Source organism: Plutella xylostella, chromosome 11, assembly GCF_932276165.1.
Source record: "Plutella xylostella chromosome 11, ilPluXylo3.1, whole genome shotgun sequence".
Classification (NCBI taxonomy): domain Eukaryota; kingdom Metazoa; phylum Arthropoda; class Insecta; order Lepidoptera; family Plutellidae; genus Plutella; species Plutella xylostella.
In genome coordinates, this window is record NC_063991.1 from 4,992,525 (window position 1) to 5,006,761 (window position 14,237).

The window sequence follows — 14,237 nt, forward strand, 5'->3', positions numbered from 1 at the left end:
TTATATTAAGCTGAAAGGGGTTGAATATGGGCATATACTAACAATAAATATAGGACAACATCATATTTACTGTCATCAATTTTAACTAGTTACGATATTTTCGGCTAGAGGTCCTACTTTGTACCTCTCTGCGTTCGGTGTTTGACACAAGAGTTCCACATGACTGAGTCCGTCACTGGACTGTAAGCCAATTATGCCAGAGAATACATCGCATAACTATGTTATTTAATTATCTTCATAAACGCACCCTAAAATCTATTGCATGAACAATTCGTTTTGCGTAAAAATAGGCGACGTGGCTCCAATGTAATGAATAAATGTTTAGTTTAGCCGCAGGCTAGTTTTCTGATTGTTTTTCTGGGTGGTACCTAGAATAAATACCTATCTACCTATATAATTAATTGCTTTATGTTGTTGCAGGCCAATTCTCGGCCACACGGCTTTCGAGGCGTGTGCATAAATGTTAGGCGTATGTTAAGACTATTGGCTAACTCGTTTTGATACTTACCATGTGTGATGTAAGTACCTACTTAAATGAACTAGTTAGTATATTATGTTAGTATTTTAGTATCCATGTCCAACCATTTATAAACCATCTCTGTATAATTTTATACTTTTATACACCTAGCGACATCTATGAGTAAGAACAGCGACTATATGAACAAAACAAGGAGATAAAATTTTGCTACAAAAAGACATGTAAATCAAAACATACTTGACTATAGTTTTATTACTTCGATTAACAGGTGTAGATTGAAAGTAGATCATTTCCTATGTACGGATTCCAAAAGGAATGAAATGTAGCTACTCTTCTTTGTTATTAACTTTACAAAGATAAAGATACAATGCTCAAAGGTACTAGAATAGAAAGGAAAACCAAAAGAATAGAAAAAAAAAAGAAGGACATCAAAAGGAAAACCACAACAACTTTTAACCACCATGTAATGTAGAAATGAACATTATACTATCATTATTCTGTATTTCATAATTCAATTCACCAGACAACTCCCAATCAGCATCGTTTATTAGAACTAATATGCCTGGCCGCACAGATTCCCCCTGAAGAAAAAGTTCAGGCCGTTCGCGAAGGAGGTTATCCTTCAACCAGACAAGGAGGTCTCTTATTGTCCATTTTTCGTTATTATTCTCAGGAAAATACTTCTGCAGTGATGGCAGCTCGATAGTTCGCTTCTTTATTTTGTCAAATAATAGTTCTGCACCGCCTCCGAATAGTAATTCTACTGTAAGTTTGTCTGCCATTTTATTTTATTTGTTTGAATCTGTAACAAGAATATTTGCTGAAGGTAAGGTCAATTAATTTCATTGTTATTCATAGTTCTTATGTTTATAAGTACACAAACTTAGTTTTAATTGCACTAAGTAGTACTTTATTATTTCTTCAACTAATAAGTAGTACTTACTTACTTTCTTATATTTAAAAAATAATATTATGTTGAATATACTTACAAAAATATAGTTTTTTTGGTCAATCATTAACTAGTTAATTATTTACTAAGTAATTCTGCTTTGCTGTTCATAAAATATTTTATAATAAAGTAAAGAATTGTATTTTTATTTACTTTTCAAGAAATATTTAAGGTTATGTTTGGTTTGGTTTTGTTACAACTGTCAATGTCAACTGTCAAGTCACGTCATGACGTCACTGTGATCCACAGAACCATCTGCTTTTCACAGAATGCTATACTGGCTAGCGCTTCACGGACCAAGCAATCATAGAGTAGGTAACTTATAAACGGGAAGCAAGCAATGGATCAAGTGACTTGGATATTGAAGCGAATGTCTCTGACAACAACGAAAGCCTTATGAATGAAATCGGATTTCTCTCTACTTGTGGGCTAAACTAGTAGGTACACTAGGACCTAACCCGAACATACTAGCATTCTGGTTACCATGTAATCCATCTGCATAAATGAGAACCGCCTAGTACTAGTATATATCGCATTTTTTTTAAAAAGGTTTGTCGGGCTTTTTAGTTTTAGAAAAGTTAACATTGAAATGTTTGAAAACTAATAGGTATTAGGTACCTTCTTATTGTAGGTACTAAAATAAAAAATAAAAATCTAAAAATATTTATTTAAACACCATAGAATTTAAAAAAGTTAGTAGGTACAAATAGATAATTTTAGGAAATTAAATAAAAGGGTGATAGGTTATAAATTATCGAAATTCGGTGGCTTCCACACTAGGCTCAGCCTGTGTCGTGGATGCCAGTGTACATGGTTACAAATAAAATGATTAACTAAGTAGGTAGGTGGTACTTATAGAACTTTTAAATCTAAATAATGTTATTAGCTTAATAGGTATGCGTTAAGGTAGGTATTTAAATTATTAAAACTAAAGAGGTACTAACTAGGTAGGTAGTAGGCTGTGCTGTGCTGTATCTGGGGGCTGGGTCCGGGGAAAAGTTCTAGTAGTAGAGCAATCCACACACGACTTGTCAGGAGTCAATCAGTCAAACAGACACGGACTCTGATTAGCTAGGTCACTACTTCTTCTTCTTCTTTGGGTACCATCTCCTATCGGAGGTCGGCAATCATCTGGCTTATTCTTTCCTTCGAGACTGCTGCTCGGAACAAGGATGTGGTGTCGGTGTTGTACCAGTCTTTCCTTTTTAGGTCACTACTAGTCGTGCGAATTAACTGGGCACCTGAAGCTGTGTACAGACCGGCCCAACGATCGCCCAACGAACGCCCAACGATGGATATTTATCAGGGCAGATTGCAGCAACGAAGGTCAACGAAACCCGTTCGTTGCATTGACTTACTTATATTACTTACTGTTGGTTGGCGTTGGCCATAGGCGCGTTTGCCCAGTTGAAACCAGTGTGGAGCTCCAGCGTCATCACCCGGCGAACAAAAGTGAGGATTTTCGAGTCTAACGTGAAGTCAGTCCTGTTATACGGTTGCGAGACATGGTTCGTTCGGAAAGACCTATCCAGCAAGCTACAAGTATTTGTCAACAAATGCTTAAGGCGAATCCTGCGGATTAACTGGCCACGAACCATTTCGAACGCGGAGCTGTGGAGACTGACCAAGCAGAAACCTATCGACCAAGAAATCCTCATTAGAAAATGGAGGTGGCTGGGGCATACCCTTAGAAGACCTGGAGAAACTCCTTCGAAGCGCATACTCACCTGGCAGCCACCTGGAAGCCGTAAAAGAGGCCGCCCAAAAACAACCTGGCGATGTTCTGTGGAGAGTGAGGCAAAGGTTATGAGGATGGAGTGGGAGGATCTCGCAGCCGCTGCCCAAGATCGAGTCAGATGGAGAAATCTTCTCAAAGCCCTTTGTCCCTGCAGAGGGACGTCAGGATGGATGTATGATGATGATGATGGTTGGCGTTTGTTTGGCCGGTCTGTACGCAGCTTTACAGACAAAAACCAGAGGTTATATTAACTAGCTTTGGCGTATCCGGCATGACCCCTGGTTCTTGTTGGACAAGGTACAGTTAATTCGCACCAGTAGTATCTATAAAAGATTATTTCAGTAATAAAAGAGATCATCTTGATAGTACTTTATATCATTTATGTGTACAAAACATACAACTATAATATATTGTGAACAAAGTGATAATAGAATGCTATAGGTATAGAAAACATGGTGAACGCATAATAACGCATACTTTTATTTGTAATATTTGTACAATAAAGAGTTAAATAATAATAATACATATTTTTTTATTTTTCTTATGTAAATACCGGAAGTGTCGTAATTACATCTACTTCGATGGTAAACACGTAATATTAAATTTAGAATCTCATTCTTATTGCCTCAATTTTTATGTATAAGTAAGTAAGTTTTTTACATAATTGCGACCCAAAAGTCTTGGAGGCAAATTGAGTCACTCCCTTTCTTTTGTCTTCAAATACCAAAAATACAATAAGTATTGCACATGTTACACGCAGTCATGTAATTTTATAGTTATTTATTAACAAAACTGTCTTTAGTTATGTCCAACTAGCTGAGTACTATACAAAAATATAAAGCGTTATTAATTTATTTCACAAACATATTTTTATAAGTGTACGAGGTATTCTCAATGCTATAATCATTTTCTACCAGTCAACCTATTTACATGAGGTACTTAGGGGCCGTCCATTAATCACGTGAGGCTCAAAGGGGGGGGGGGGGGGGGGGGGAGGGGGTACGGAAAACCTCACGAAACATCACGAGGGGGAGGGGGGGGGGTCTCGTTAGACATGACGTGTATTAATTTTTTGTCAAAAAGCGTAGGTATTTCTGAACCGAAATTTTGAACGGCGCAAAAATTTGAATGATTTAGTATGACCTTGATTGACTCGCCTTTACATGGACTTCCAAAAAAATACACGTGATCCAGAGGGGGGGAGGGGGGGTTGGTCCTAAACCTCACCAAATATCACCAGGGGGGAGGGGGGGTGGGTCAAAAAATGAGAAAAACGACCTCACGTGATTAATGGACGGCCGCTTACAGAAAAACCAACAGTTTTTTATCATATAAGATTATGGTGCTACAAAAAATGGCATGTTTCTTCTGATTTACATGAACTAGCCAATTATATTGTGACTTAAACTATAGGCCCGGTAACGCCCTAAATAAAGCGTTAGTATAATTATTTGAGCGTCATATAGTTTTTTTTATCTTTTAATCACTAAAGTCTGGTTTTTAATCTCAGATACTAAATTGACAGATTCTGAACCGTTCACCAACTGTCGATTGTCCCGCCAATAGAACGATACGTCACTTAAACGCGGGACAATGGTCTGTGGATGAACTGTGATTAAAAAAACAGACTCTAATTTAATAATTAATCATTTAATTATTGTCAAACATCACGATCATCTTCTTACGTTATTGTAATATCTTGCACGTAAGTATTCATATAATTGAAAAAAGAAAGAAAGAAATTAATAAAAATAATATATTTTTTATTAATTTGGTTCTCCAACGTACATACCTAGCAAAAAAAGTTTCACATCTTTACAAAACTTGACTAGAAACTATAAAAACAATTACTAAAATACAAATCACAAACGAAAAATATCTATATACTTTTATGAAAAATTATTGATAGTTTTAATTGCACAAGATAGATGGCACCGATTCTAAAAGCACCAATTTTATTTTCAGCTCTTTCAGAACTTAAATATTGTGCGAAAAACTTATCTGTTCCGTTCCGGTGAGTGCGAACTAAATTGAGCCATATCTCATTATTTACTAATGAATTATATATTGATATAGATTAGATGGGTTTATTGAAACCACAAGAGCGAATTAACACTACTGGCAAACTTAAAATCTTATAGAATGAAGAAATACTACACATTTAAGTGAGCTGTCACCGGAACAGATAAGTTTGTGGCACTGTACAATGCAATAAGAGCTTTACACGGATGATTAAAAACTCGAATTTCAAACAAATAATTTTACGTAGCTAAATTTTACAATTGATGCTAAGAATCGCTACCATTTCGTTTCAGTAATAATACTTACCTAAAACTTGCATAAAATTCACTGAAAACTAGATAACAACTTTCTAAACATAATATTTGCGCGTAACATAAAAATATATACCTATTATAAAACATGTTTTATACATACATATTTAGCACATTTTAAATTATTATATTACAATCTCTTACTTCAGCATAAATTTTTCATCGACTAAATTAATTTAAACTCACATTGCATTGCTTTCAAAAATAGCCTTACTACACCGATAGATGTCGCTACAAGAGAACCTGAAAATATCATTCAATTTCCTCCGCAATACCGCCTGATTACAACGCTAGATGTCGCTACAACCCAACTTAAACTTGATTCCATTTCTTTCCGCTAGATGTCGCTACACGGCTACTCGGCCGCCGCAGTGTATGCTAACTAGCCTGTACAGTCAGGGCCAGATCTCTTAGCGCGTGTTTGATGGCGTCGTACGTAGCGAATGATACTCCTGTAGCCACCGGGCCTTTCACCCAGTTCATTGAGAGTCCTTTGAAGAAGCCGCGCCAGCCTTCGTTCCTGAAAAGGGATAGTGAATTTGAAATTAGAAAAAAAAAGCACATAGAGAACAAGAGACGGATGGAAGCGCTTGGTGTCAGTCTCTAGACTTATCGGAGGAGTAACAAGAAAGAAGAGGATAATAAACTATGCGAAATGGGGGCTAGTTACACGAAGTAAGGAGGATTACTGACAATTTGTTTCCATGGGAACTTAAAAAGTATGTATATTGTGCCTTTTGGTTAACTAACGTGGTTCTTACTGTACTAAAGGTACTCACTTATAAACTATTTTCAACGTATCGCTGATGGTGGCGTAGACGTAGGTCCCGTCGGACTTTAGTTTACCCGTTTGCATTCTGGAAGGAATAAAAAATACATATGTCAGTAAGAAAAATATAAAATCAATTAACTGGGTGGAAAAGATGAACATAAGGGATGTATGAACACAAACTATCTTTTTTTTTATTATGGGTCGCACCTACACTTTGAGACAATTTATATTTATTTATATTATTTGATTTTTCTTTTTGATTACCTAATAGGGACTATTTACTATAAATCACCATCAAGCAGTCTTTATCTACTCACCGTCGCCTCACAATGTCGAGCGGGTAGGACGCGGTCTGTCCGAGCGCGCCGGCCGCGCCGCCGCAGCACAGCGACACCCAGCCGCCAGGGGGCGCCAGGTAGTGCTCTGGGAACAGGTTTAATGTAATATTAAATACAGTCAACAAAAAAAATAGATTAAGTATACCCCTCAAGGTATTTGTTTTGCAAACAGTCACTATTCATTAACTATGCTGGAATGGAAGTATTGGAAGTTATAAGTATGCAAAATGTTGCACCCCACGGGTTAACGGATAGGCTACTTTTTGTTCCATTATTCCCACGGGAAACCTTTTTAAGCCAAAGCGAAGTTCGCGGGGAACAGGTAGTTACAACAGCTAAGAGTAATAAATGTTCTTAACGATGATCAGATGCCAACATTTTAAAATACAGTGCCAAAACTGATTTAGAGGAATTATTTTTATCCGCTAATAATTTATTTATACATTTTCTACAGGTACGATTTAAAGATTGTTTGTTGGATTATAACAATGTTTGACTTTTCTCTTTGAAATTTTGGTGGTTTACAAATTGGGCAAAATTATGCATAAGTACCTGTATATTTTCTCTTCAGCGTGTCATACGTGAAGAAAGAAACTCCAGCATACGGGATCACCCCGAGCACGGTAGGCCAGTAGCCTCTGGAAAGAATTAAAATACAGGATAAGCTATAAATAATGCTATTGAAATTGAAGATCGCTGTGATATTTTAACTTGACGATCCTCAGCATTCTGTGGGCGTCCGAGTAGGCTAAGCTGCTTGGCTGAAGATCGAGCACGATTTCTCATCAGCAAGTTGTGGAATATACCTACATATCTATACTTTGACATTGGCAGCATTCGCACTACTGTACCTATGACAGCTGTGAGTCTAGTATTACGAGTATTACGGATATACTGACAGCTGTCTTTCAGACGCATCTATCATCACTATGACGTTGACAGCTGTCACTCTATCTCTCAAATTCTGCCAATAACCAACATCCTGGAACCCCCTACATATTATGTCTCTAAAGCAGCCTCCCTCCTGACCTGTAGAGCGCCGGCGCGCCCTCCCTCGCCAGCAGCTGATGGAAGATGTCCCGCAGCGACCTCCGTGTGCCCGCCACCGCCATGCGCGCCCTCGCCAGGTCCAGTGGGTACGTCGCCGACTGTGACGTCACGCCCGCCAGAGCGCCCGCTATGAGGTGGACCACTTTGTTCTGTCTGTAACGAGGATTTAATAGTTGTAGAGATTTTTCGCCAATCTACTGTCTCTTAAACGTCACTATGGCATTGACAGCTGTCACTCTGAGCCAACAGCCAATTCTGCCAAGGTACGAGAAAAGTTATTCGATTGTTTTTATCGAATGAAAACTGCACCGATTTGAAAAATCCTTTCATTATTATAGTGCTACATTCATCCATGAATGCAAAAAAGGGTTAGTTATTCATTTATTTATGATTTAACTGCAAACTTTACAACAATAAAATCTACAATGAGGACATAATGCTAAAATCATCTTCTGCCAGTCAACCAACAGGAGGTTCAGAGAGTGGTCAGTTTATGTCGTTTTTTCCACTGCAATGACCTATCCATGTTCTCACGGGAAACCTTTTCAAGACTAACTGCTATCCGGGAAAAGCTATAAAAATTATGGAAACAGCAAACTCACTGTGCTTTCTGCGGCGTATCCACCCCAAGTGCCTTCTTCCACTTCTCGTGCGCAGTAAACTGCACCGCCGCATACGGTATAATACGCGCCATAGTAGCGGAATTGCCCCTCCATAGAGATAAGAACCCCTCTTTCCTATACGCGTCGAGAAGCCACTGGAACGCGGCCCGCCAGGAGTAGGGGGTGTGTCTGGGGAATAGAGGGTAGTTTGTACTGTTCAGTTGTGTGGTTGGAGGGTTGGTGTGTAGCGCCATCTAGGGGATAGAAAGGTAATTTATCTTGGTTTTTAGAGTTAAGGCGAGTGAAAAGGACAACTAGCGCAACGTACCAATAATTTTTTTTTGGCTTTAAGTGGTTTTAATCTAAGTACCTAGGTCAACTTTATGCATAGGTATGTATATCTGTATGTTTGTACCCTCTCCAACCCAACAATGTTTAAATGAATGAAAAGGCGATAAAGGTTTATGAATTTGACAAGGTAAAAAAGTGTGAAGAAAAGAGAATACTATAAACTTCCCGTGATGTAGGATAAAGGAAATGCTGTCACTCTCTGTAATTATAAGCGTAATACTCACGATATCTGAAAGATGATCTTGGTCCGGTCCAGCGGTGCTATGACCGTCTTGGCGACCGCCCCCGCCGCCGCGCCCGCCGCCAGAGACACCACGATCGACGTGGAGCCAGGCAGCTCCGCAGACACTGGAAAGAGCATAACTGACGTTAGTTGTGGCGCCATCTAGGGACGAAGAAGAAACGGGGATTACCGATAGATGGCACTATAGATATGTATAAAAGCATCATTGTATTCTAAGAAGTACCGGGGAAGCCGGGGATTACCGATAGATGGCGCTGAAATGGAATGCGCGTATAGATATCAGCTGTGGCGACATCTATCGACAAAGAAGACTATCGATAGATCGCGGACTACCGATAGATGGGGGTAATACGGAACCCGCGTATCGATGTACAGTAAATCACTGTTTAATCAATGGAAGTCTACATCGCGGTATCGAAATGTTTTGTAAGCATACCTATAGAGTTTTTTACTGCACTGCGCAAGAAAAAGTAAATAACGTCAAAACCAATCATAAAATTTGCTCAGCGTGGTATGCTCGGGTTTTTTCTGAAGGACTTATCCTATTACCCTATTCTCTGTGGGGGTGTAACCTGGCTCTCTCGAATGGGACCTTTAATTGTGCATATCTGGCATATCCCCTAGGTCTAAACTGCCTCCCTAAGCTTGGACCGTTTCCCACCACGCTGGTTCATGCGGGTTTACATGATCTAGATGTGCTAAACCTAGGTATGCAGGTTTCCTCACGATGTTTTCCTTCACCGTAAGAGCGATGGTATACACTGTACTTAAATTCAAAGAACTCATTCAGCGCCGGGATTCGTACCCACATCTTTGGAGTGAGAAGCGGCTGCTTACCGACTGAGCTACCGCCTCTCACTCTGAAGGAAGGAACACATAACAAATGATAAAAAAAACACACAAACACGCACTCACGCCTTGTACTAATGTACTCCCTTGCGGGGTAGGCAGAGGTGCATTGCTGCACCCACTTTTCGCCAGTGTTATGTTAGTCCCACAATGTAATAGGGGGCGGGCCTATTGCCATTTTACGGGCACATCCAAGACCCGAGAACAAATATCTGTGTTTAAACAAATATCTGCCCCCGCCGGGAATCGAACCCGGGACCATCGGCTCAGTAGTCAGGGTCACTAACCACTGCGCCATTCGGTCGTCATCACAAATGATTTCATTCGTAAGTTCGTAACATAACTTAAGTAACCGACATAACCGCACTGGCAGTGGCATTGGACATATCTGTCGAAGAACCGATAAGGCTTGCTAGTTCTCGAGTGGAGACCACGTAAAGGCAAAAGTATCGAGAAACGTGATAATAATGTTTATGAAATGCCATTTCAACGGATACATTCGTTTACTGCTACTGACTCTTGTGATATTAGGTTCGAATCGAATATTATTCATCAGTTACCTACATACCTACTTAAATTCATATAAGTAGCATAAGAATAAGAGATAATTGTTTGCTGTGGGTGTGTAGTGTGTATAATTAATGATAATGATAAATACGTAACGTTTGAGATAAGATATAAATACCTAGGTAAACTATTAATTCTTTACTGAATTCACAATCAGTTGCTAAGTATAATTAAGTACATTTGTATGTATGTATGTAGGAGTGTATGTAGGTACATTTAGGTATAATATATGTGATGCAATTCACGCAATATGCAACGTTAACTTACCAGAAGTAGCAGTTTGTTTACAACAACAAAGATACATTTTATGATTAGGTACCTACATAGCAAAAAAATATCAAAATGATGAATAGGTACCTAAGTATAGTCAATAAGTAGGTCATTAATAAGTATAGTACAGTGCCACAAACTTATCTGTTCCGGTGAGAGTTCACATAAATGTCTCATATTTCTTCATTCTATATGATTTTATGTTTGTTCGTATTTTTAATTTGCTCTTGCGGTGTTAATAAACCCATCTAGTCTTTAACAATATACAATTCATTAGTAAGTAATGAGATATGGATCAATTTAGTTCGCTCTCACCGGAACAGATAAGTTTGTCGCACTATATACACTTTAATCATGGCCATCCTGTAGTGTTGTTGACAGGTGTTTGATTTTTCGTGTTTTCAGGAAAAACTGTAGACAATACTGTTTTGAAAACATTCACAAATAACACAACAATGATGTCGATTCTGAACGCAGAAATTCTAAATTTAGTGCTGTCAAAACCTTAATTTCTTTGCTTAAAATTCGACTCTATGATTGTTTCCGTAAATGTCATTTTATGCTAGCAATTTTTTTAGTTTGACAGCGTTAAAATTAGAATTTCTGCCTTTAGAATCGACATAATTATTATTTTAATACTATGGAGGTAACCCATAGATAGTAATACTAACCTGAATACATGAATAAAGTTAACTATACAAAATAATTGTGGCACTCCTTTGGAATTTTTGAGAAAGACTTATAATGGAGGATGATTAATTCATGATGAAATCACAAGCTAAGTTTAGATTCAGCACATATTTTTTACAACTTTTTCTTTGTCTCTCTTTATACATAAAAACTGCTGTCACAGCTATTTATAAAACATTTTTTTATTTTAGTTGAATGTCCTGCCTGCACATGCACTTTCAATGAATAACAATGGGGTCACTGACCTGCCGGCGAGTGGGCTGTCATGGCTGCCACGTCACTTCATGCCTGAAACAAACAAACAATGTTGACTGGAAGAGAATGTTTTAAGGCATAAGATTTTTGCATCTTATCTTAACAAATGTCTGTAGAAATTTTTGGTGTAGGTACCTAAAAATGAAATCTAAATTTATGTTCACTTTTTATTGTCATTTTTAAGCTACCTACTGTAGTGTCTTGCTTGGTATGCAGAGGTGCGAAACCATAACCTACCCTATCACCAGTATTTTGTTAGTCTTATGCACAATATAGAACACATATGGGTTAAGGTTAAATATCTACCCACCTATATCAAGTGCCTACTCGATTTTATAGGGGATATACTACCTACCTATATCCTAGGACGAGTAACTATACTAATCTGTGTAATATCTGACAATAGTTACACAACAAATACAGGTATAGGTATAACAATAACTAATTTATTATTGAATATGGAACTTGTAGGCAAGTATGAGAATCCTAATCCTAATGAAAGTAACTGTGTCTGACTGTTACTCTTTCATGCCAAAACTACTAAACGGATTTTAATGAAATTTGGTATACATATGGTATAGACCCTGGGAAAGAACATGGGCTACTTTTTTTATCCCGGAATTCCCACGGGAAAACTTTTTAAGGCGAAGCGAAGCTCGGAGGAATAGCTAGTTAAGAATATTTTCACTACACTTGGAAATCTTGTAACATAACTGGAACAAAGTTAAAATCCATGACCACTAAATAAGCACACTTATTATTGTGAGACCATGAATAATTGAAACATGATTATTATGTATATTTAATTTAATTTAAAATAAGAAGTTTCAGCCATGAACAGGTATTTTTCTAATATTTCATTGAATTTTCTAATACTGTTGGAATATGTAACTGAAATATGAATCTGTTCTCTTAGTAACTGAAAGGAAGGGTCATCATAAGAAACCAAAACTTATCTGGTACAACTCCATGACTGAGGCTCACAAGCATTCTCCTTTATAAAGTCTTTTTTTAAATAAGCTGTATCTACGCTAGTAATATGAGATAGGTACTTACATAACAAAACAAACAAACCATATTCAAATATGAATAGATTAATATGTATAATGCTAGCCCAACTGTGGTTAGGCAACTCTATTGTAAAATCAGGTATAATTTATGTCAGAACCATTTCTACCATTGAACTATTAACTATTGGAGTTTAATTCAAATATTACAATGATTTATGTAGAAGCATGCAGGTTATATAAGTTTATGAATATTTAAAGGGCGCATTGTTATCAATTAGATGATTATAGAAATTTAAATAAGGTACAGGGACTGGGTACAAAGTCTAAATATTATAATAACCTTGAACCTTTATGTTAAATGACTGAAAATAAATACTTTTTTACTTTTTATCGGAACTTTGCATACACATAACAAAAATAACTTCTTTACCTCAATACTGTAAGCGGGAATACTGTGAAAAACACTGAATTTAACCACGAAAACTTTTATTTACACATTTTCAGCCAACAATAAACTTTACGGATTAGACAAAAGTTTATTTTGGGAGCGTAACCTCGGAGGTATCTCTACGGTTCATTTCGCAGGTTATTTTATCAACGTTTTAGTTATTTTTAAGACGTAATTCCACATACTTGGTCAAGTAAATACTAAAATACTACTGCGATGTGAATCAAAAATAAATTATGACAGATTGAACTGAAGATGAGTTGACAGCTGTCATAGTGTCAGCTGTTCCTTGACACTGTAGGTGTAGGTGCATTCAGAGTTATTTTGTGCGGTCGAATGTTAGTCAAGAAAGCAAGAGAATCGAGTCACGGATAATGAATAGATGGCAAATAAGCCGCTGAATGATAAATCACGGCTGATGATTGTGGGAAGGGTGCGGGTGGCGTTTTTTTTTTGCGTTTCTTTATGTACCTAATGCTCTCAAGTATTATAATAGGCAATACACAGATTAGGTTCAGATTGCACCTCCCTTCCTTCCTGCTGTCAACTCCGTGTTTTGAAGTTTGAGGTTATATTATTGTTTAAAGTTTCCAAGAAATGTGAAAACCCCGTATATTTCTAAATTACTGAAGAAAACTCACCACTGTTTCCTTTACCGTTTATTACTGTAAAATGAAGATATCTGAGGTAGGTTAGGGTCTAATTATTACATCTTTAACAGGTTATTAACCATTATTTCCACTACAATTTTGTCTTTTCCAGGTCCCTGGTGAAGACGCGGGAGTCACCTGCCGAACATACGTATTTCAGAACGAGAGCCATACGCTAGGGAATGCCTTAAAACATATAATTACTCGATAGTAAGTATTTCTGTGTTTGGGCCAAAACTGCCATCCATGTTAAATACTCTTTGTGTCTGAAAATGGGTACTTAAAGTCAGTAATACATGTGATTAGAAAAGAAAACTGCATTCCAGTTAGCAGTAGATGTGGATCTAACATCCCAAACCATCCATTACAGCTACCATCTTTTAACTTTCAAACTAAGTAAACACATTTTCATTTAAAAATCTTCTAATATCTTTCTACAATCCCCAGTGACGATGTAGAATTCTGCGGCTATACCGTACCCCACCCTGCTGAAGACAAGATGCACTTCCGGATACAAACCTTCGAGACTCCCGCACTTGAGGTGCTGAAGCGGGGACTCACCGACCTGGAGAAAGTCTGTGAACACACCATGGAGCTTTTTAAGACGGAAGTTGCGGCATTTAATAAAACATAGTTAATACAT

The 14,237-nt window shown here is 37.6% G+C and overlaps 3 protein-coding genes across 3 annotated transcripts; 1 reads left to right on the forward strand and 2 right to left on the reverse strand.

Annotated features, from left to right (window-relative positions):
• Positions 1 to 925: 925 nt before the first annotated feature.
• On the reverse strand, positions 926 to 1,544 carry LOC105396087 (ubiquitin-related modifier 1 homolog). Its single transcript, XM_011568071.3, has 2 exons — positions 1,468 to 1,544; positions 926 to 1,280 (listed from the first exon to the last, which is right to left on the reverse strand). The coding sequence occupies exon 2, from the start codon at positions 1,258 to 1,260 to the stop codon at positions 931 to 933; it is 330 nt and encodes a 109-aa protein (XP_011566373.3). The 5' UTR covers positions 1,261 to 1,280; positions 1,468 to 1,544; the 3' UTR covers positions 926 to 930.
• A 3,517-nt stretch (positions 1,545 to 5,061) lies between these two features.
• LOC105392928 (mitochondrial coenzyme A transporter SLC25A42) lies at positions 5,062 to 13,198 on the reverse strand. Its single transcript, XM_048624104.1, has 9 exons — positions 12,927 to 13,198; positions 11,477 to 11,519; positions 8,836 to 8,959; positions 8,261 to 8,449; positions 7,638 to 7,811; positions 7,161 to 7,246; positions 6,588 to 6,693; positions 6,278 to 6,355; positions 5,062 to 6,018 (listed from the first exon to the last, which is right to left on the reverse strand). Exons 2-9 carry the CDS (start codon positions 11,496 to 11,498, stop codon positions 5,877 to 5,879), a joined length of 921 nt encoding a protein of 306 aa, XP_048480061.1. The 5' UTR covers positions 11,499 to 11,519; positions 12,927 to 13,198; the 3' UTR covers positions 5,062 to 5,876.
• A 271-nt stretch (positions 13,199 to 13,469) lies between these two features.
• Positions 13,470 to 14,237, forward strand: LOC105392934 (probable DNA-directed RNA polymerases I and III subunit RPAC2). The gene is made up of 3 exons (XM_011564627.3): positions 13,470 to 13,631; positions 13,707 to 13,804; positions 14,042 to 14,237. Exons 1-3 carry the CDS (start codon positions 13,617 to 13,619, stop codon positions 14,226 to 14,228), a joined length of 300 nt encoding a protein of 99 aa, XP_011562929.3. The 5' UTR covers positions 13,470 to 13,616; the 3' UTR covers positions 14,229 to 14,237.